This window comes from Oryza sativa, chromosome 5 (assembly GCF_034140825.1).
Source record: "Oryza sativa Japonica Group chromosome 5, ASM3414082v1".
Lineage (NCBI taxonomy): Eukaryota > Viridiplantae > Streptophyta > Magnoliopsida > Poales > Poaceae > Oryza > Oryza sativa.
The window spans coordinates 11,777,555-11,800,647 of NC_089039.1; the positions used below are offsets into that span (position 1 = coordinate 11,777,555).

The 23,093-nt window shown below is 44.4% G+C and overlaps 1 protein-coding gene across 1 annotated transcript; it reads right to left on the reverse strand.

Moving 5' to 3' along the window:
- Positions 1–18,289: 18,289 nt before the first annotated feature.
- Positions 18,290–21,500, reverse strand: LOC4338289 (probable glycerol-3-phosphate acyltransferase 3). The gene is made up of 2 exons (XM_015782746.3): positions 20,733–21,500; positions 18,290–19,402 (listed from the first exon to the last, which is right to left on the reverse strand). Exons 1-2 carry the CDS (start codon positions 21,444–21,446, stop codon positions 18,503–18,505), a joined length of 1,614 nt encoding a protein of 537 aa, XP_015638232.1. The 5' UTR covers positions 21,447–21,500; the 3' UTR covers positions 18,290–18,502.
- Between the last annotated feature and the right edge of the window lie 1,593 nt (positions 21,501–23,093).

The following is a 23,093-nucleotide window of genomic DNA, read 5'->3' on the forward strand; positions in this document are numbered from 1 at the left end:
GGCCCAGTTCGCCGCCCCTCCCTCCTCTCTCTCTCGGTGCCGCTGATAGGTGGGGCCCACATGTCAAGGCTGTCTTCCTCCTCCAGCCACCAACCGCCGCTTGTAGCGCGCAAGTCGCCGCCGATCTCCTTCCAAAATCCGGCCGCCCATTTCCTCCTCCGGCCGAATTTATTGAGGGGAAATGATCGTCGAGATCTCCTCTTCCTTTTCTCTTTTGGAAACATTGGCTAATTTCGTTTGGAAACCGACGTATTTGAGCTCGATTCGGATCGATCTCTCTCCTCTAACCCTAGACCTTCCATCTCGCCGCCGGTCGCCATGGGCCTCCGTTGCCGCCTCCTAGCCCCTATAAAAGGATCCCCGGGACCTCCTCTATCCGCCACCACCTTCGCCTTAGCCCGCCGTCGTTTGTAGCGCCGCCTCCGCGTTAGCTCGTGTGTCGTCGTCGTCGCCGTGAGTCCGGCCGTGCCGCGTCGCTGCTCAATCGCCGCTGTCGCTTGGGAAGGCCGTCGCCAGGTTCGCAAGGTCGCCGCCGTCTTCCGTTTCCACCGAAGACCGTCGGAGCGCCGCCGACACCGTCGCCCCAAAGCTCTCCACCGCCGCCGTCGGTCCAGCCGCGTCGCGCCGCCGTTGCAGCCACCGCCTTTGGTCGTCGTCACCACCGTCGGGATCGTGAGGAGGAGCAGCACCTCATCCACCCCTCCGTTGCCGCCGTTTCCTGCTGGAGCACCGCCGTCACCGCCGACCCGAAGACCGCCGCCGCCTCAACCTCGCTGCCGTCGTCATCCGTCGTCGTTTGTCGTCGTCCAAGTGCTCGGTGAGTTCGCTGCGTCGCCCTCTGCCCGTTGGTGCCCTCCGTTTGCGCCGCCGCGCCGTCGTTCGCCGGCGAGCACGAGGTGCTGAGCCGCCGCCGGCGATAACGTCATCGTCGACGTCAGCGCCACGTCAGCCGTAGACCCGCGGTGGATCGATTCGATATCGGCCGTCCGTTTTGGATTAGATTAGATCTCGGCCGTTGGTTTGGTAGACCGCCTCTGTGCACTCGGTCTACCGTGGACCGTCTTTGATGATGCAATAAATCCCTTTTTCCTTTCAAAAATAATTCGTTATTGTGTCATAATTCCATTAAAATTCATATAAATGCTTTAATCCGGTTTAACCTTTAAAAATTCATAACTAATTCATTGTAACTCGGTTTAATGTGGTTCAAGTTGCAAAAGTTGTATAAAATAAAGATCTATATATTAAAATTATTCATAAATTGAATTAAATTTATTTAATCCTTTTTAAATGGGTTTTAATTAGATTAAATCTTGTAAAATTCGTAATTAATTCATATGAAGTCAGAATGAGGCCGTTCAAGTCTCATAATTCATCTAAAATTATGATCTACATGTTTGTTTACTTTATATGTATTGTTTATTTTGAGTTTCTTAGTCTTTTTCCTCGTTTTGCGTTTTAGCTTGTCGTTTCCGCCGTTTCGAAGGTTCGCGAGTGCGCCGGAAGTGTTCAAGAAGATTAATTGAAGACCCGTTATTGCAAGGCAAGTCACACAGATCCCAAACACAATTCCTTTGAGCATGTTGATCCTATATTTAAATTCTCTATTTATTTCAACTGTGCATTTATTTTCGAATGTCACCGGGTGGTGTGAACTTATTCTTTTGTTATGGCTAGTTCGCATTGATTACTCTATTCCTTGATACCTTGGGTTATTATAATTTGACTAGTTGAGCTTTATATATTGGTTCAGCTAGATGTTAGACATAATTGCTTAGCCATGCTTAGAAATATTAGCACACTATTGGGATAACTAATGTTTCACCATTACTTAATGATGTACATGGTAAAGGTAGCTCACGATGGTTAATTGTGATTGGTTAATTAATTAATGTGCCAACTAAAACTTGATAATGGTGGGTTGTGAGCACATGGTTTTGATGGTCGTGCTCATGACAATTAAGGACAGGTTCACGAGTTTCGGTTGTGAAACATTAACCATGCCAACCACAAGCCAGAATGGGCAACAGCTGGACACTTTGTATAACAAGGCTCATTGCGGAGCACCAGACTGAGAAGTGGCGGAGATAAGCCCATGGGGGTCGCTGGGGAGTCCATGCCTTGTTTATAGGGTGTGATTATGATCCAGGAACGGTGCACTGCTTTGGGTTGAGTTATGCGAGGGGTCTTGTCACAATCACTCGCCATGGTGACATGTCTGCGCGGACATGGTGATATGATGGTGGGTTGTGTCTTGTGGGTACAGTGGTACAACTCTGGCCAGAGTAAAACTATTCGAATAGCCGTGCCCGCGGTTATGGGCGGATCGAACAATGTCTTTCGTGATTAGTCCCACACTACTCATTAATAATAATGTGGTAATTGTTGGTAATTAATTTAGCTCCTGGTTTGGAATGGTATATTCATGGTTTGGAGATAGATCTGTACAGCCGGGTATGGTTGTTCAGGATGGTTGGGCCTGTGCGGCATGGGTGTGCTGTTCAGTGTTGATTAATATTGATTAATTACTCTACTGTTTTACAATTCTCAAATGTTTGCTAAATGCTGCTTTGCAAAAGAGCCATATATTATGCCGTTCTTTGGTATCCTTGTGCACTTGCATATTTGCTGTGTGGCTTGCGGAGTATTCCATATACTCACCTTGCAATAATCAATCAAATCTCAGTTGAAGAAAAGGATCCAGATGGAGAAGAGGTTTGGCTTATACCCTAGTTGTGCTGTCTGTGGGAGTGGAGCCGGAGCTTCGCTAGACTGTAATTTCGCTGCTGTTTTTCTTTTCTTTTGTAAGTATTTACGTTATTATTGTGATGAATCTATATATTAAATTGTCAGTTTGTGTACCTCGGCTGATTCCTGGACGAGGATTTTATGCACAAATAAGTTCGGAAATTACTAGTGAATTTCTAGGCGTGACAACACGCTACCGAGCCCCGCAATCGCAGCACCACGTCTCCTCTGGTTATCAACCGTGTAGAAACCCGGTTGACCTCGCCGAGAAGGCTAATCCCTGCATGCGAATCGAAGAACACAAGCAAGAACAAGATAGATTGCAACCAAATTGCATATGAATGATTAAGCACACGAATTTGGGGTTCCACAAACCAATCTAGCGGCGAAACTGTTCTTGACAGAATAATCTAAGCAAAACCAGACACTAAACAATAACGACTACTGAATAAATATGATTAGGGACGTCCTAGGGTTCGGACTGGATGAGGTGCATGGCTTGTTTTGCAGATTCCCGGCAGCTCGGTAAGAGTATTGATGTGGGACCAAAACCATCTGAAAGTAGACTTCATAAGCTTTCCAACAAGTACTCATGGGCCCCGAAATTCTTTCTAGATCAGTGGCTAGGTCCATTTGAAGTTGATGCTGTCAGGAGGGCCGAATCCGAATCCAAAACATGTAAAACTTTATATCTTGTCTTCTATGGACCAAAAGTGACGTGGTGAGATGAAAGAAGACTTGGAGAAGGTCTTGGTTTGATCCCCAATCAACTTCTTTAATCATCCATGCATTCCTTACGCTCGATCTCTTTTCTTTCGCCCAAGCAAGTAGCTCTGCAAACGAAAACACACAAAACTCATTGTGTAGCAACGTTTGTTCAAATATATAACAAGTAAATCTAATATAGAACATATGCACCTTTGGTTGATTAATACATAAAGTAGCCATGGTTATATCCGAGCTAGTTGTGTTCTCATCAATGGCCTTGGTAGGTAGGAATAAAGTAATATGAGGAGTAAGCTTCCAAATGAGTTTTTTATTAAAAAAACAAAATCCCCAATTATCATGAGATATAAAACAAGAATTTCCTTTATCTCAACTATATCTCAAATATCAATCACCTGGATGTATAAGGTTCCCTAACATAGATAGTTGTTCACAAGCAACAAGTCTAGTCAAGAATAAAATGTGTACAAGATTAATCATAGGAAAATTTTATTAGTTGGAATTTTTATCCTTTCATTAAGCTTGAACATGTTTTCATTGAATTTCTGCTCATGTACTATTTATTTGGGGGAGAGAATGAGGATGTAGACGTGCAAACTTGCCTTCTGGGAAAAACTGACAGGGATTGGGGCTAGTGTGGGTTCGGCCAAACCACTCTGACGCCCAATCGACCTCCAATTTTTTGCAGTCTTTAGAAATATTCAGAATTTTGTCACTAGAATCTGAACTTGCACGTCAGAAGTCCAAAATGGTCTCCCCCCACACTTATTTTCAACCTACACTTTTATTGAACACAAGCATGGAAATAGAAAGGCAAACATTGGGGTAAAACACCAATGTGCCCAAAACTTTATTCATTCTTTAATAACTGAGATATGTGCTTTATTACATTGACCAAAGCAAAATTCGAATAAAAACAAACCTAATGCACCTATCTAGATACAATGAGAGGGGGAAGGCCTCTAGTTAGCATAATAAAGTTCTTCCTTCTCCATCTCCCTAAAAGTGCGTTTGACCTTGGAACATAATGCACTGCTAAGCAAGCTAAACTCGTTCCTAAGGTCGGCTATTTCTAGCCTACGCTCCGCATCGCGCTCCCTATGCTCTTCATTCTCCCTATGGAGTTGCTTAATTCTCTTAGCGAGCTTGGTGACGGATGGTTGAGGGGAGTTGCTTCCCTCAAACTTCCTGGCCTCTTCCTTGATAATCGGCGGAGACAAATGGCGGTTGACATGCGGAGGTGAGGAGTTTCCCAACTCCGCTACCTCCTCCTTCTCATGGGGTGTTGACGCCCAAAACAACCCCTTTCCATAGCTTCCATCCGCGTTCCGGACTCCAAACACCTTAAATCTTTCTCCTTGCGGTGTCTTTGGAGTACCGGCGGGTGCTTCATACTTATGAAACACCACAACTCCTGCTGCTGTTGCCAAACTTCCCTTGTATGTTTCTTTGGCAGGAGTCGCGGCCTTTTCTTGGTCGTGGAACAAACGACGCACCAACGGGCCGAGCTCGCCCGTTGTCAGCCTCTGCGAGCCAGAAACACCCCTTGACTTCATGGGTGCATTTCGACGTGGCGAGAGGGAAAGACCAACCGAACGGGGCAGCAAGCGGGGCCGGCCAGGGTAGGTTCGACCGAACTGGCGGCATCGCTAATTGGCCCCTTGTTTGGCAGGTCGGCTGGCAATGCCTCTGGTGGATCGATAAAGATTGCCCGAGCCTCCTCCAACATTTGCCGGAGAGGGCTCGCCATTGAGATCGAAAGTCCGAGAAGTGGTGGTATTGCCAGAGTAATTAACAGAGCAAAAAGGAATAAGAAGAGGATTACCGACAACTCCGAAACTCCTCCGACTTCTTCTACTCTACTCTCTCTCTAATCTACTATACAATAAAGTACAATAGAGCCTCTTATAATTCAACTCAAGCTTGGAGTGTGTCTTGAAGTGAGTGAAGTAAGGTCTTTATATAGGGGCAAGTATGACGATTGCACGATGCGAATTGTCTTTTTGCCCTCCAACTGCCATCAGGAGCTCATACAGACCGTCCATGCCAATACCTGGATCGAACGGCCGTGGGAGTGGTTCGGCCGAACCCAGGTCTGGCCCGACAAGGCCCAACTTCGGCCTGTTACTCCTTCTCTACTCCCTCTATCCATTTTTGCGAGTGGAATGCCCAATTGGAGTCTTTTTAGTGTAGTTCCTGGCCCACTCTTTGTATGGATAGGTTTTCTCCTTCACTTAAGTCTGTTTTTGGTCCAACTTCGACAGTTTATTACCTACATACAAATATACACCAGCACTCGTGGAATATGTTAGTAGTAAACCCTAACACTATGTAGGATGTTTGTTTTCTTTGATTTATGCAGGCATTGGTGGCATAAAATTTGTCAATAACAGCCGCCAATACCCCCCGCATGGCATGACAAAAAAAGGATAACCCGGCGGTGGCATTGGACAAGGCCCCATGGCATGAGTTGAGGATTTTATGGAAAATGTGGCTCCAATGATATTGGTGATGAACCAAATGTCTCTCTAGGAGGAGATCTTGATCTTTTTCCTTTGTTACGATATCGTTCGGCACTCTTCTTCCCATACCTGTCTAAAAGCGTATCAAAAGACACCTTCGGCTTTCGCGGCGTTCTAGAGCTTGAAGCCTCACCCTTATTTTCCTTCCAAACACCAACATCCGGATTCTTTGGCACAACCATCTTGGGTCTAGGCACTCCAACTACTACTTCTTTCCTCTTGGTAGATAGGGCTTGCTCCGGCCGAATCAACACCTTTTATCATTGAAATCAATAGTATTCATAGGAAAAGGATCATGATCTAGCTTCATCTTAGAACCCTCAATAAATTTTAATCGTCCTTCCTCTATGGCTGATTGAACTTGTCGTCGAAACACATTGCAATCGTTACTAGTATGAGAATCATGCCACTTACAATAAGCATGACGTTTCAATTCTTCTGGAGATGAAATGACATAGCCTTTAGGTAATGTAATTTGTTTTTCTTGCAAAAGATAATCAAAGATTTTATCACACTTGGCCACATCAAAGCTATACTTAATCTCACTTTGCCGATCTTTACGAGGAGTCAACATTAAGTTAGAACAAACAAACGGCTTATTCATGTTAGTCCATGACCACTCAGCAACATGTATATCATTATTACCATCATCATTATCAGAATCACTATCATCAGGGTAATCAACAATACTAACATTGCCTTTTTGTCATTGGATCCAACAAACATCTTACTTTCCCTAACCCGGCTTACTTGAGCAGAGTTTTTTTGCATAAGTTGACTAATATCAAGAAATTGTTGGCCATCTAATCTTTCGTTAATAGGAGCAAGCAAACCACTAAAAGCAAGATCAACTAAATCTCTTTTAGTTATATTCAAACTAAAACATCGGTTTCTAGCATCCCTAAATCTCTTAATGTAATTAGTGACAGATTCATTATAATTTTGCCTAACCGATGTTAAATCACATAATCTAAGCTCAGTTTCACCAGTGTAAAAGTAATCATGGAATTTCTGTTCTAATTGAGCCCAAGTATGAATAGAATTTACCAATAAAGATGTAAACCATGTAAAAGCAGTACCGGACAAAGATAAAGAAAACAAACGCATTTTAAAAGCATCTGCATTACTAGCCTCACCACATTATACTAAGAATTGGCCTATATGTTCCCATGCGGTTCTAATATCCTCACCAATAAACTTAGTAAACTCAGGAACCCTAAAACCACGAGGATATGGGATATTATCAAAATAATCAGGATACAACTTTTGTTAAACCCTAGCATGATTCCTTGGCTCAATTTGAAAAGCTTCCCTAATAATGTTTCTCACACGTTCCTCCATATTTTCAAGCATTGGTAGTTTTGGTGGTCTAAAAGGTGGCGGCGGTGGCACAATATTGTTATATTGACCATATCCAGTGATGAACCCTGAGTTCCTCTCGACATTCAAGGCAGTTGTTTGGTCTATTCTTTAGGTGAGTTGATGATAACTATAATTTGGGAGAAACGTTGACGATCTGACTACAACCGTACAAGACATTGCGTTGCACCTTAGCGATCGATACACCTCTCCATGGGTTGTTGATCTTGCCGGTGCAGATCAACCTTATTCCTGCAAGCAAATCGAAGAAACAAGTAAGAACAAGATAAAAGCAATCTGATATTGCAAAAAGGAATTGAATACAAATGATAAGTTCGGGTTCCGAAGAACAAGCAGACAGACGGTCTAGCCGACACGCGCGTTGCTAGAAAGTACCAATGGCTAAACATTAATCTAACAAAACCCGACAAACCCTGAAGGGTTACCTAGCTACTTATAGGTGTGGGAGAACGACCAAGAGGGTCCTAGCGTCGTGCTCCACCAGATTGGGCGCACCCCACATGGGCCCCACTAGGGCCGGGGTCCCAAAGGAAGTTACAAGCCCATAAGCCCATTATAGGTGACGCAGCACCTTGTTTCTTTGATTGTGGCCAAACGAGATGGAATTTAGAGATGAGGCTGAATCGATTGGAAAGAGTACTCTGAGATCAAGTACTCACGGGCCGATAACGGAGGTCGTATGCAGATTCGGCGGCCGTTTGAAGTCAGCAGTGTAGCATGTGGCCGAATCGGATTTCAGCACTTGGAGGACCTGAACTTGATTTCCTGTTGTTCATTCATGATGTGAGAAACGGTTGTATCCGTAGTAGCGATGGTCACATCATCCTCTCCTTCTTCACGGAAAACCGTCCTCAGTTTTTCCATATGGTGCTCATCGCCGTGGTCGATTTAAAACAACCTGTTTTATCCAATCAAAACAAGACAAACTCAAAGTAATATGATTAGAAATAACATGTCCCTAGCTTGCAAATTTTATCCACAAGTACAGGAGGTTCTAAATCCGAACATATAAAACTCTATGCACCAAATATATTTCTCTATCATTATATTCACCAAAGATATGAAAAATAGCATTAGTTGGACATGGCATATCAGATTTAGCAAATAATTTCTCCTTCAAACTATCGAGCTCACAAAAATCATTAAACTGAACATAGCCCAAAGTATTTGAAGAAGATAGCAATTCACGTTCCCCTACTTCAGTAGAAATGTGAACAACATGTTTGAAATCAACACACAAAGAAACACATGAAATAGCATGTTAATTCACTAGTTGTGGCATAGATATAAGTGAAGCATTATCACACAACTCTTCTTTATCACAAGGAACAACAAGTAAATCAACTTGTGACAGGAATTTCAGCATTTGGTTCCACTAACGTTGCTCTACTTTAGCATGAAAAGTGGACAAATTTACTTCATTAACAACACACTCACCTTGTTCAGCACCATTTACTTTACCTTTGATGTCCTCTTTAGATGATGGAGGTGCCTCGAACTTGAGTGCGAACAATGGAATTGGCGGCTCTTTCATGCCTCTCTCCTTCTTTTCGTGATTACGCAGTTCCTGCAAATGGTGAGTAATTGGAGGCAAAGACATAGCGTGTTTGTTTTTCATGTCCTCCTCTATTTTACTTTCAGCATTGCAAGTAAGTTGTAACAAATGAGAAAGAGATCTATATTTTTCACAAGCAAGCATGTCCTAAATTTCTTTGTTAAGCCCACGTAAAAACCTCAATTCTGTAGCTTCTTCGCATTCATCTAAGCCACAACGTAATAAACAAGCATGCATATCATAATAGTATGAAGTAACACTTTTGGTATCTTGTTTTAAACATTGCAGTTTGTTGAGTAGAATATTAGCGTAATACATGGGAACATAAACATTTCTGAAATATCGTTTCAGGTCTTTCCAAGATTGTGGTATTTTGTTATGCCTACAAAGATATTCCAATCATTAGAAGCATGTTTATTCAAAACACTAGAGGCACACATAACCTTTTGTTTCTCAGACAATACATGCTTTTGAAATTCTCTATCAACTGCTAGCTCCCAATTAATATAAGCATGAGGATCATAATTCCCTTCGAAATAAGGTAGTGCAGATTTGATCTTAGTTAGAGCAACATCACGTACCTCATTAGCATCATGTTAATCACTCCTCATGTCTCGACGAAGATGTCGATGTCGAGCTAGGTCATCTCCAATGGTCTTACATATCCCTGCCATGGTTAGTAGAAAACAAGAAACATACAGATATATATATGCACGCCCCTATCAACTACTAGGTAGTGGTAGCTCAAATATCACACACACACACACACACTCAAGCTTTTAACCAAGCTCTTACAAGATCTTACCAATGCAAGCGGAATGGTGACATACACCGACTCAACCAAGCACCCCAATGGAGGCAGGATGTATCGATGCCTTTGCAAACACTTGTTGTACGGCTGCAATCAGATCTGTGGAGCTCTAGGTAGGCTTAAATATGTAGCAAAGGGAATAGCAAATGCTTAAATCAGAGAATGCAAAGTTGAATAATCATTCAAGTATCGTGCTGGTCCTAGGACAGAGCGTACTTGAGACGCGAGCCTAGACACAAACGGTACCACCAGATAACACTAGAAACAACTCAAGCACAACTCTGATATATGAAAGCAACCTGAATGATAGCAAGCTGATTTTCTCTCTTTCTTTCTTCTTCTTTTTTTCTTTTATTTTTTTGTTCTTTTCTCTCCTTTTTTTTTTTGGTGCGGCTTTTCTTTTCTCTTCTTTTTTTAGCACCTTTCTGCCTTTCTTTTTCTTTTCTTTTTATTTTTACAAAAACAACCTCAAGGGCCTGAATGCAAGATTGCAGGAACTCAAATGTAAATAAAAAATTACAGGGACTCAACTGTAAAGTATAAACACAAAATTAAAATTGTACAAAAATGGAATGCTCTCGTCCCGTAGGTTCCCTTTTTGCAAACAGATCTTCAATCCAATACACGAAAATTTTTCACCTAGCTATGTGGGAAGACACGGTATAGATCTAAACCGAGAGAAAAAAGAGGGAGGGAGTCGGACTCGCCTCCTCTCGGTGGTGCTGGTGCGGCACTATTGGAGTCCGGATTTGGTTAGAGAAAAAGGGAAACTTATATTCAATCAATCTTATCTACTATTTCTTTCTAGATATAACTTGCATACTTCCAAAAACCGATTTGGTAACTTACTTCCTCCTCTCTCGCGCACAACAGAACAGTACAGCACATCCTCGGGACAGGGAGAACCACACGATAGAAACCTAGATGTAACTCCAAAACTGACCAACAGAAACTTCTGAAAACTAGAAAAATGGAACCCTGGTGGAAAGACGATTCCGTTTTTATAGGTCCCGACGACAACAAAGATACGACGGCGGCGGGACAGTGGTACTAAACATGACCAGAACTCGAAACTCTAAACGGACTAAACGCTAAGACTAGCAGCGACGATGCAACGCAAACTCAACAAAGCAAAAATTGAAATGAACAATGCAATGTCACAAATATGGCTAGGTAATTGATGCGAATTTTTTTGTATGGCTATTTTCTGGTTATAAGAAGATAAAAACTCACCGAGCAGCGAAAGCTCTGATACAACCTGATGAACCCTGAGTTCCTCTCGACACTCAAGGCAGTTGTTTGGCCCGATCTTTCGGTGAGTTGATGATAACTATGATTTAGGAGAGACATTGACGATCTGACTACAACCATACAAGACGTTGCGTTGCGCCTTAGCAATCAATACACCTCTCCGTGGGTTGTTGATCTTGCCAGTGCATATCCACCTTATTCCTGCAAGCAAATCGAAGAAACAAGCAAGAAAAATATAAAAGCAATCTGATATTGCAAATAGGAATTGAATACAAATGATAAGTTGGGGTTCCGAAGAACAAACAGACGGACGGTCTAGCCGACACGCGCGCTGCTAGCAAGTAGCGATGGCTAAACTTTAATCTAACAAAACCCGAGAAACCCTTAAGGGGTAACTAGTTACTTATAGGTGTGGGAGAATGACCAAGAGTGTCCTAGGGTTGTGCTCCACCAGATTGGGGCGCACCCCACATGGGCCCCACTTGGGCCGGGGTCCCAAATAAAGTTACAAGCCCATAAGCCCATTATAGGTGACGCAGCACCTTGTTTCTTTGATTGCGGCCAAACGAGTTGGAATTTAGAGATGAGGCTGAATCCATTGGAAAGAGGACTCCGAGAGCTTTCCATCAAGTACTACGGGCTGAAAACGGAGGTCGTATGCAGATTCGGTGGCCGTTTGAAGTCAGCAGTGTAGCAGGTGGCTGAATCGGATTCTAGCACTTGGAGGGCTTGAACTTGATATCCTGTTGTTCACCCATGATGTGAGCAACGGTTGTATCCGTAGTAGCCGATTTAGATAAAACAATAGATAACAATCCGTCTCGTGGGCAAATAGAAGGTTTACGGGACAAACCTACAAAGGCGGACGATTTACAGCACAAATCGACAAATATGGACGAATTAGACTAGAACTAGATTGAAATATTGAAAAATAGATTCAATTGGCTAAATTGGATTATTTGTAGATTATGTGTTCAATTGAACCGGTCTTGTCCCTTATACAGGGGTTGGTCTTGCCTTCTACAGGTCTTCCTCCATGAACAACTCGGGATAAAAACTGAAAGAAACCCGAAACATAGTCTCCCGAGTAAGGAATCCCGACACCTGACGAAAATAGACTCGGTCTCGAACTCTGCTGGTCAAACTGGCCACATGCCGCTGGTCAGACCGGCCCTCAAGCAACGGTCAGACCAACCAACAAATGGTCTTCAGTCCGGCCCTAAGGAGGAAACCGACGACTTTCCCAAATCTTGGCAATCTTCCTTAATTTGAGCCTTGGGTGTAAACAATTCCTTCAATACGTTTGCCTTTATGTATTAATCAATGATCGTATTTCTTAACGACATTACTAGAAATATAATTTCCAGCAATGGTAAAAAATATTATTGGTATATTACGGTTACTGATATGATCTGCAAGCACACGGATATACCATTGTAGCATTTCACCTGAAAGTATTCCAAGGTATTGTATTTATTTAATCCCTAGAGAAGATTGATAAAATAAGACTCTGCTAATAATTTATATATTACTTGTATAGTTAGAGTCTAAGCGTTAATTAATTCAAGGGTTGAGTGACATGAAGAAGAAGAACTTAGTTGCTCTTATTAAATAAATCCTAGGCTAAGTAGAGAAACAATAAGAAAAGAAATCATTGTAATACTTTATAATATACATCTTTAATTTACACTCTAGTATACAATCATGCAACCAATACCCCCTAACTATGCCCTCCTGGTGTTTTGAGGGACCACCCCTGATTGCCATGTTCCTTACGACAACCTATCATGGCCATTGTTAGTATTTTTTTAACAACATAACTACAAGAGTAAAGTCCATCACCGGTCCCTAAACTTGTACCGCTGTGTCATCCCGGTCCCTAGACTCGCAAATCGACCGTTCAGGTCCTCAAACTTTTTTTGACCGTGTTATCCCGGTCCCTAAACTTGCAGATCACTCGTTTAGGTCCTCCAACTTGTTCAGTTGTGTTACCCCGGTCTGTAAACTTGGATTTGAATATCATCTAGGTCAAATAGGACGGTCTAAAGACTTTATATTTAAATCATAACTTTTTCATGTGAACTCTAATGAAGACAAATTTTATATCAAACTTGTAGCCCTCGACGCGATCTACAACTTTTTAGTTGAATTTTTTTTATTTTAAGTCATTTTTTGTCCCAAAATGTAATTTTAAAATTAAAATTTCAAAATCTATAAACATGCAACAATATTTTGGGACCCGAAACAGTTTTAATTCAAAAACTTTTCAACTACAAAGTTGTAGGTCGCGTCGAGGGCTACAATTTTTATATAAAATTTGTCTTTATTAGAGTTCACATGAAAAAGCTATGAATTATTTTTTGATATAAAGTTTTTAGACCGTCCTGTTTAGGGACCGGGGTGACACAATTGAACAAGTTGGAGGACCTAAACGAGTGATCTACAAGTTTAGGGACCGGAATGACACAGTCAGACAAGTTTGAAGACCTGAACGGTCGAAATAACCGGGACTAAAGGGGGGTCCCAACTGGGAGTAAAGAGAGAATAAAGAGAGAATAGCGGCACTACCAGATGGTCCCTTTTTCTTTTTCTTTTTTTCTTTTTATTTTCTCCCGAATCAAATAGGCAAATCCCCAAATCAAACTAACATCCCAAATTCACATCACCAAATCCACATCACAAATCATAAAGTTACTTATACACACAAATCAAATACATCACAATATCCTAGGAAATTACTCAAATACATCACAGATCAAAACAATGAATCACAAATTTGTAACTTCTCAGTCAAATACATCTCAGTGAATCATCACAAATTTTTTTTAAAAAAAGAATGCCGCTGCTCGCCACGACCGCCGGGCGCGGCCCCGCCGCCCGCCGCTCGTCGCCCTTCGCAGGGCGCGGCCCCGCCGGCCTTCGCCCCGCCGCCCGCCGCTCTCCGCCGGGCGCTGCCCCGCAGTGTGACGCCCCGATTTTCGTTCGGGATTAAAAATCATTTAATAATGCATTTTCTGGAAATTAAATAAAAGTTAAAGCAATTTAATCAAGTGAAATAATGGGAGAATTAAAATTTTTCCTTAAAAATCATTGGCCGGGAATATTTTGTAATATTCTTTGTGCCCTAATGTACTCTCCGGAATTTTCCGTGAATTTTCGGAGCTCGAGAAATAGTTTTAAAGTCACGAAGATCATTTAACCAATTAAAATAAAAAGAAAACAAATAAAATCCTCCCTCCTCTCTTTGGTCCCCTTTCGGCCCAATTCCCCCCCCCCTCTCTCCCTCTCGGGCCGGCCTTCTCCCTCGGCCCGCTCGGCTCTCTCTCTCCCTCAAGTCTGCTTTGCCTCCCCAGCCGGCCTCTCCCTCCCTCTCTCTCCGACAGGTGGGACCCGAGGCCCCACCTGTCATCTTCTCCCCCAACCGTCTCCTCTCTCCTTCCCCCCGAGCCGCCGACAGGTGGGCCCCACCTGTCAGGGCCATCCCTAACCTCCGGCTCCCTCAGCCGAAACCGCCGCCACGGCCTCCCCACGTCGCCGCCGATTCCGCCTCCTCCTCCACCCGCGCGCTCGCCCCGACCGCGGGACCGCGTCACCCCACCTCCTCCACTCTCCTCCCCCACTTTCCCCCCCTCCAAAACCGGCGCCGAACCACCCCACTTCGCCCACGTCGCCGGAGCCCACTCCGAAGACCGTTGCCGGTCGATTCCGTCCTCCGCGGCCATGATCCCACCGCCCCGAGCCAATAAAAACGATCCCCGTGGTCTCCTCTCCCATTTCCCCAATTTTCCCCAAGCCGCCGCGCCCTCCCTCGCTCTCCCCACGCCACTCCCACGCGCCGCCACACTCCGGCGAACTCCGGCCGCCGTTTCCCGTCGCTAGGGTCGCCGCCGCACTGCTCCGCCGCCACCGCCAGCTTTGCCGCCGCCCGGGCAAACTCGGCCACCGCTCCATTTCCCCTCTCCACCTCCGTAGCGCCGTAGCCACGCGAACCACCTCTCTCCGCCGCCGCCGCCGACTCCAGCCACGTCGCGCCGCCGCTTCGGTCGACGTCGACTCGCGCCGTTGCCTCCCTTAGCTCCGCAAGGACGAGGAGGACCTCGGCCGCCGCCCCTCTTCGCCGGAAATCCGCCGGAGCTCCTCCTTCCTCGGTCGCCGGTGAGCTCTACCTCTTGTCATCGCCATCGGCCTTCGTTTCCAGTCACCCCGCATCGGTCCTCCTCTCCCTAACTCCCTCTTCTCCTTCGGAAGGTCAAGGGCGACCCCGTCCGCCCTCCGTCCTCGCAAGCCGCCATTGGGCAATCGTCGTCGCCGTCCTCTTCCTCCGCGTCGGCCGCCGCTTCCGGTGAGGATCTCTCCTCCCTTCCTTTTTTTCCCGTCCCCCTTTCTTGCCGACCGCCGCCTCTTGGGGTGCGTCGCCGTCCCCGTGCGCGCCGCTGTCCTCCGGCCGCCAGCCGCCGTTCCACGTCGCCAGCTGCTGCAGCCGGTTGCCGCCTCCCCCTTGCCGCCTTCCCCTTGCCGCCGCCGCGTCATGTCTCGGCCGAGCCGGCTTCATGCCGTGCCCGTGCCCCAGCCGCGCCGCCGCGTGGCCGTCCGATCGGCTTTGGGCCGATCCGGGCCGGCGGTTCCCGTGGACCGGCGGTGGACCGCCTCGGTGGTCCCGGTCCACGGTGGACCGGCGCCCTTGTGCCGCTGACCGGTGGGGCCCGCTTGCCGGCGCCGCCCCTCCCCCTTGATGACGTCAGCGAGGTCCATTTCCTTTGTAAAAATAAATAATAAGTGCGCAATAAATCGAGTTTAATTCTAGAAATTCATTTAAATGGCTCAAAACTTCTAAAATTCATATCTAATTCATTCGAACTCCGAATTGAGCCGTTCAACTTGCAAAATTCATCTAAAATTGAGCTCTACATGTTTGTTTACTTTTTATGTACTGTTTGCTTGGTCTTTATTAGAGTTTTTCCTCGTTTTGCGTGCCAGCGTGTAGTTTCCGCCGTTTCGGAAGATTGCGTTCGCAAGGATAAGAGTTCAGAAGATCCAAGTGAAGAAGCAAGGCAAGTCACACATTCTCCTTGAGCATGTTGATCCCAATTTATAAATGTTTTACCGCTTACAAATAAATATGCATGTTTTGCTAATTACATGGGATCCGGGTATTACCTATCTGTTCGCTTGTGCCATGTTTACTTGATATCTGTTCTTTGTCAACCTTGGGTAATGAATCGACTAGCTCATGTTACTTATGTGACCTAGCTAGAACTATATGCTTAGCCATGCTTAATTACCACTAGCTCAGTTGATGGGATAATTACAGTATTAGACCTTTTTAGTATCAGATTGAGCTGCGTGCTCGAGACATCTGGCCATGCTTCATGGTCGTAATTATCCAACTAAAATGCGACTGAATGGTGGGCTGCGGGTGCATGGTTTTGCTAGTCGCACCCATGGCAATTAAGGACCGGTTCGCGGGATGCCCTGGAAGAACTTATCGTACTTACCACAAGCCAGCGTGGGCAACGGCTGGGCTTGTAGTGTAGCTCTCCTCTAGTCGACGCATCCAGGCAAGGGTGGGCGTGATGGAGCGGGGCGGGCCCTGCGACGGCCTCTGTCGCTTCCGGATTCACCTAGGCACGAGAGGGGACTGCCCGTTGCCCGTTGGGGACGGGGGTGAAACCTGAGGTGTGGTGTGCTTGGCTAGAGGGGGTTATGCGAAGGGTCCTGTCACGGCCTCTTTCCGGTATGTCGTGGTGGCATGTCGGCGCATGGAAACGTGTCGTGGGGCTGTGTCTTGTGGGTACAGTTGTACACCTCTGATCAGAGTAAAACTATTCGAATAGCCGTGCCCGCGGTTATGGGCGGTCGACCAGATTCACCGTGATTAGTCCCACCTTAATAAATCGACTCAATGCACTGTAGTTCAGGTGGGTTGGTTGGGCCTGTTCAACGTGGTGTAGCGTTGATCAGTGGAGATTCAATATTACTTTAATTACTCAACCGTTTTACGGTTTTCTCAATAAAATGTTTTACAACCGCCTTTATGCAAATAGCCACAAACCCCTCCTTGTATCCCCTTTGCACGTCTGCATCGTTGGTGTGGCTTGCTGAGTACGGTGGTTGTACTCAGTCTTGCTATTATTTCCCCTTTTCAGAAGTGTAGTGCTTCTGAGCTGAAGACAAAGTTAGAGGACCAAGGCTCAGACCCCAGTTGAGTTTTGCCTGTGGAGTGGAGCTGAAGCCCCGCTAGGATCGTCTTTTCCGCTGCCGCTGCTTTTGTTTCGGTGTGGGGACTAAGTGCCTCTCCTGTAAGTATTTTACGCTTTATTTACGTTTGGAACTGTATATTACTTGTCGTTTTGTGTACCCTGGCTGGTCCTGGACAGGGATTTAATACGCAAAATAGTCTGAAAATTTGGGTTAAATTTCTGGACGTGACACGCAGCCCGCCACGGCCGCCGCCGCCCGCCACCGGCTGCCACCGGTCGGCCCGCCGGATGGGAAGGGGAGGAGGGGGGAGGAGGAAGGGGAGAAGGGGGAGGAGAGGAAGAAGGGGAGGAGTTGGAGAAGAGGGGATGAGGAAGAGAGTTAGAGAGGATAGATCTTAGGAGAGGGGGTGAGATTCGATCTGTCTAAGTTGTAACTGTGGAGGAGAGTATAAGTGATAGGGATTATATACTAAAGATCATCTTGATATTTAGTCCCGGTTGGTAGTACCAACCGTGACTAAAGTTGTGATCTTTAGTCCCGGTTATTAACACCAACTGGGACTAAAGATCCTCGGCCCCCTGACATACATCTGACAAGGGATGAACCGGGACTAAAGATCAAAATTTTTATAACCGGGACTAAAAACAATTTTTAGTCCCGGTTCTTTTTGGATCCGGGACTATTGTGGATTTTGCCAGACCGACCAAAGATGGTCTCTCCACCGGTGCCTCCATGTTCGGATACATTATAGAGCTGTAAGCAGTACTCAGCTTGGCAGACCAGAGGAGAGCTAGTATCTAAAGCAATCAATGAGGTTTTACCTTTAACTTAAGCATAGTAAATTAACTCATATGAATCTTCTCTGGCCTAATCCTTCCACCAGTTGTTATCATTGGGTAGGATCATGTTCCTATTATCATTGGGTAGGATCATGTTCCTAGATAAACATACGTTCCCTATGATTCGATACACTTAAATACTCTAAGGTAAAATCCTACCGCGGTTTTCGTGTGCTTGAGGATTTATTTGTCACCGTATCAAACACCAACAATTGCTTATCAAGAGTGTGTTTTTTAAAAGGCCATGGGATTAATAGAAAAGAAGGCAGAACAATCTTATTTTAATTAATATGTTTGTTTACAAGAACTTTCGCACACAATAAAACATTAGAACAAGAATAAGTAATGCATGGCATAAACTTACTAAAATAAAACAACATGTCTGAAACGAGTTTAAAAAAATGAACGCAATAAAGAATCCCATACAGAACATTAATTCAATACAATCTCTCAAGATATCAGGTCGCACCTACATCTTGGCTTCACCTTTCACGTTCCCTTTATTCCCGGCCAGCATCTCGTACTTGTCCTTTCGCGTCTGCTCTGTCAGCTCGAATGCAAGCGCCTCGCCGAGCACGCGCTGTACCCTGTTTGCGGCGTTGATACTGTGGCCGTGACCGCCTGCCTCACCGTCTACTGGAGCGGTGCTGACGGGCTGCAGGAACTCGACGTGGTACTCCGGTCTCGAATTCAGCATGAAGTAGAATGGGTCCAGCCACTTGGCGGCAGGCTTCGTCGACGTGCCGTAGAACATGTCAATCCGTGTCTCCAGCGCAACGGGGGTCACCTCGCCGGTGAGCTCAGCGAAGAGTGGGCTAAACCGAAGGAGGTACGGCTCACGGCACGTGGTGCCCTCGGGGCACACCACGAGGTCGCCGCGCGCCAGCAGCGCCTCCATGCGCCGCCGGTCCTCGTCCCGGTCGCGCGTCAGGCGCGCCGTGCGGATTGGCGCAATCAACTCCGATACCGGGCTTACACTGTACGTCACCGCAGTGATGGGCTTGTTCAGCACGGCCGCGACGGTAATAGGGTCCAGGAGCGTGCGGTGGTTGCAGACGTAGAGGCGACCCCCGGCCGTCCCGCTGTTCCGGCGGGTGGCATCAGGCGACGGGCCGGCGATCAGACGGGAGCGCATGCCAGTGAACGCGGCGAGAGGGACGGACACACGGTAGGGGAGGAGGCCAAATGCCAGGCTGCGGAAGACGGCGAGGAAGATACCCCAAGGTAGGTAGGTGTACATCGCCACCGCGGCACAGGGCGTCAGCTTGAAGGCGAGCCGGCCATCGTGGAAGATCAAAGGTTTAGGGTACTTCTCTCTTGGCACCGGCTGCCATTCCTTCTTGTCGGCGTCACATACAACATAGGTTTCCTGCATTAAGATCGCACTGTTACGTGTACTGCAAATACACTAGGCGTGCACAGAGAAAGTCATGTTACAGAAGAGAATAGGAGAATATATCCATTTATATAAGCACTGGTTGTTCTGCACTTAGCGCGCACTACTTTTGAACCGTCTACAAAACTCGTAACAATATATATATATATATATATATATATATATATATATATATATATATATATATATATATATATATATATATATATATATATATATATATATATATATATATATATATATATATATATATATATATATATATATATATATATATATATATTCATTAGCATATAGGAATTAAGTTTCATTTGTTCATCTACATGGATGATGAGTTTGCAAATTTTACCTTTCACCGCTCAAAGTGACAATTAATTAAGATGCAATTAGAAAAAGAGAACACAACGAAATGCTCCTCTTTTTATCATCTCTCTTAACTGCTTTACCTAAGCCATGCAAGTAGCTAGAGCTCAACATCATTTTTATCAGATTGAAAATTCCAGGTGTACCACCTAATAATATAATAACCTTAGTTGAGATCTTATTGTGGTCTGGACACGATACGAGCGCCCCCTCAAAAATAAATTACACGTCATACACAGATAGGTTAGGTGTACTTGTTGCCACCTAACTTCAACTAAGAAGAGAGCAAATGCATGCATGGCATATTTGGAGCGCGTCAAATATATATGCAATCCTCCTGTGTACCAATTTCAAACCAAACGCAACTTAGCTACTCGATCATACTCCTTTCTGTAAAAGTCGTCTCCAAAGTCTAAATATTGGCGACTCGTTTCACTTGAATTTCTTGAGAAGTTCTTGTACGATTTTTATTGTTCATGATGTTAACTAAAAGTACATGCTAACATTATTCCCTGTCGTTGCATATATTAATTCTGGTGAAGTAAAAACTGTTATGAAATTTCGGACCAAACTTATCTAGCTAGATAATATTAAATTAAATTATTAATACGCATATGGTTAATTAGTTAATTAACGTGGCCATATAGTACGTTAACATTATAGGCTGAATAATAGTATATATATACTTTATCGCCATGAGGCTATAGTTTACGAATAGATCAGAACTGTAAGTAATTAATTTTAATATAACCTATTGTCTACTTATAACATGATTAGCGATTATTGTCTCCTTAATTAATTTATCTTATATAATAATAATCTGGTAATTAAATCTCTTTGTGACAAAAATCAATACTACCAAATTGTTCATCAATACATACCCGGAAGACTATTTATACATTTCTTATATAGAGTAGAAAAAAAGAGAGGAAAAGCTCACCTTGCAATAACGAGAAAACAGATGATGCATCTTGCTGCCCACTCCAGCAAGCCCAACAGCTCCGTCGCCCTTGCCGCGCTTCGTCTCTTCCATCACCTCGTCAACAAAACCTCCATCGTCCATGTCAATGTGGTCGACGAGGAGCCCGACGTAACGCCCGGCAACCGCTATGACCTCCCTTCCGATGACAGCGTTCACGCCTATGTACTCTTTCAAGAAACCCTCGACCATCACCCTCGGAAACAACGGACTAAACACGACCACTTTCTTCGCGTTCCTCACCACCTCCAGCCCCTCCATGGCCATCCCTTCCAGGAAGAACTTTGGTAGAACTGCCTTACCAATCCTGACCACCTCCTTCTCGGGCAACCCAAAGAAGGACACCATGACCATGGCCTTGAGAAGCATGTCATGGCTGAGAAGGAGCCATAAGAGAGGGTATATCAGCAGCAGGATGAGGCCGCGGAGGAAGCTACCGGCCTCGATGGCGACGATCATGAAGTAAGGGAAGGTCGACATGGGCGACCTCAGTAGCCATGACTCCAGATCAATCATTACAGTTTGGTTGTGTAGCTTATCTGCCGGTGGTATAGCTGCACCAGTTGCCGTGGTCGACGTTGGGCGGTGGTGGTGCCGCCCTCCCAAGAAGCGTCTCTGGAGGAAGCGACGGAAGGAGAGAACGGCCGTTGGAAATTCACATGGCTTCTTCGCCATGGCCTCTTTCTGTGTTCGGGTGATGCTTTGGCGTCAGTTTGGTTTCCTTTGCTCGCAAAGCCTCGACAACGATTGGGTTTTTGTAGGGTCGTGCGCAAGTGTACTCTCAGCGCATCCATTTGAGGTTTGAATAGTCTTTGTTTGTTGGGGGTAAGTGGCACAGGTAGGAAAATGGCTTGGGTTCTAGTTACATGTGGATCGACTTCGCTGGCTGGAAAAGTCCAAAGATCGTATGGCATGACACGTCAATCCAATGCCACGTGAGATTTCAGAAGTATGTGAAGCAATTTCGTTTGAGGTAATTTGGTTATAATTAATTCCATGTATCCTCCATTCATCTATCTATAAATATCTATCGGGAATTATGTATCTATCTATATAATTAGACACCTTAATTATTTGTCAACCTGCGCATTACACAAAACTATATTGAAATTCTAAAATTATGTTAAACGTGTTGGTTACCTTTGAAATTGTAGTTGCTTTATATCCAAAGATGAGTCCATATCAATTACATATTGCTAATTATTACATATAAATTTTAAATGAAACTAATAAAATACTAAACTTTGAGTCCTAGCTGGTACGATTTCTTATTTATGAATTACAAATTTCTGAACAATTATATTAGAGTCCACGTTATTTTCGATTTTATGATTACTATATCTATACTTTCTATAAAGTTATACTCACTAAGTTTAAATCTCAACATCCAACTATGCCACATCATCACCCACTAGTAATAATTACATATTTAACCCATACAAGCATACAACATCATCTACAATTTATTTAATTATGCAAATCAACATGTAAGCATATGCAATCATCAACGCTCACATTATTTGCATAATATTTTAACAAATTGATCTATCATTTTTATAATATTTAACGTATACTTATCAATATGTTTAATACTAAAGTGCGGGTATTATTTGTTTGTTTCATGATATGTACTGATAAATCCTGAAGTTTCCTTTTTTTTTTCCCGCTAGGTTGGTTGTCAGAAAAAAATATAGTGAGAATTGCTTAGTAATTCCTGCAGCAAGGCACGGAGAATCACTTAGTATATTTTTACAACTCATCCTCACCAACTCTAATTCTCTCATCCCACAATGTCCCACATCATCTCAAATTAGTCTAGCCATTAGACCTACAATCAATGATTAAGATTCAGTGATTCCCATTTGAATAGCCAATGTGCAATGAAGAGCACAGTACACAAGAGTCCGTTTGCATGCCAACCCGTTCCATCCTAACTGGTCCAATTACCGTTTCTCGCCTCTCCCGTGATGCACACCGGTGGGTGCATGCCAATTACTATGCATAAACAATGCTGGAGAACCGATCTTTGCTCGGTCGGGTAAAATCACAAATCTCTCAGATCAATTACAAACCAGTATTAAAGATGGTCTTTAGTACCGGTTAACAAGCCCAATGGTACATTGCTATCTTTACCAACCGCTATTAAAGATTGTTTTTAGGCCCACTTCACTTTTTGTCAGAACATGTCAGGCCTCATGAGATCTTTAGTACCGGTTGGTACTGAAGATGAACACTTTAGTTCCGGTTGGTGTTACTAACCGGTACTAATGATTATATTGATCTTTTTAGTACCAGTTGTTAACACTAACCGGTACTAAAGTT

Coding starts and splice junctions, on each gene's coding strand:
- LOC4338289 (XM_015782746.3), bottom strand. CDS start 21,446: ATGGCGAAGAAGCCATGTGAATTTCCAACGGCCGTTCTCTCCTTCCGT. Junction 19,403..20,732: donor TGTTTTCTCGTTATTGCAAG/GTGAGCTTTTCC, acceptor ATCTTAATGCAG/GAAACCTATGTTGTATGTGA.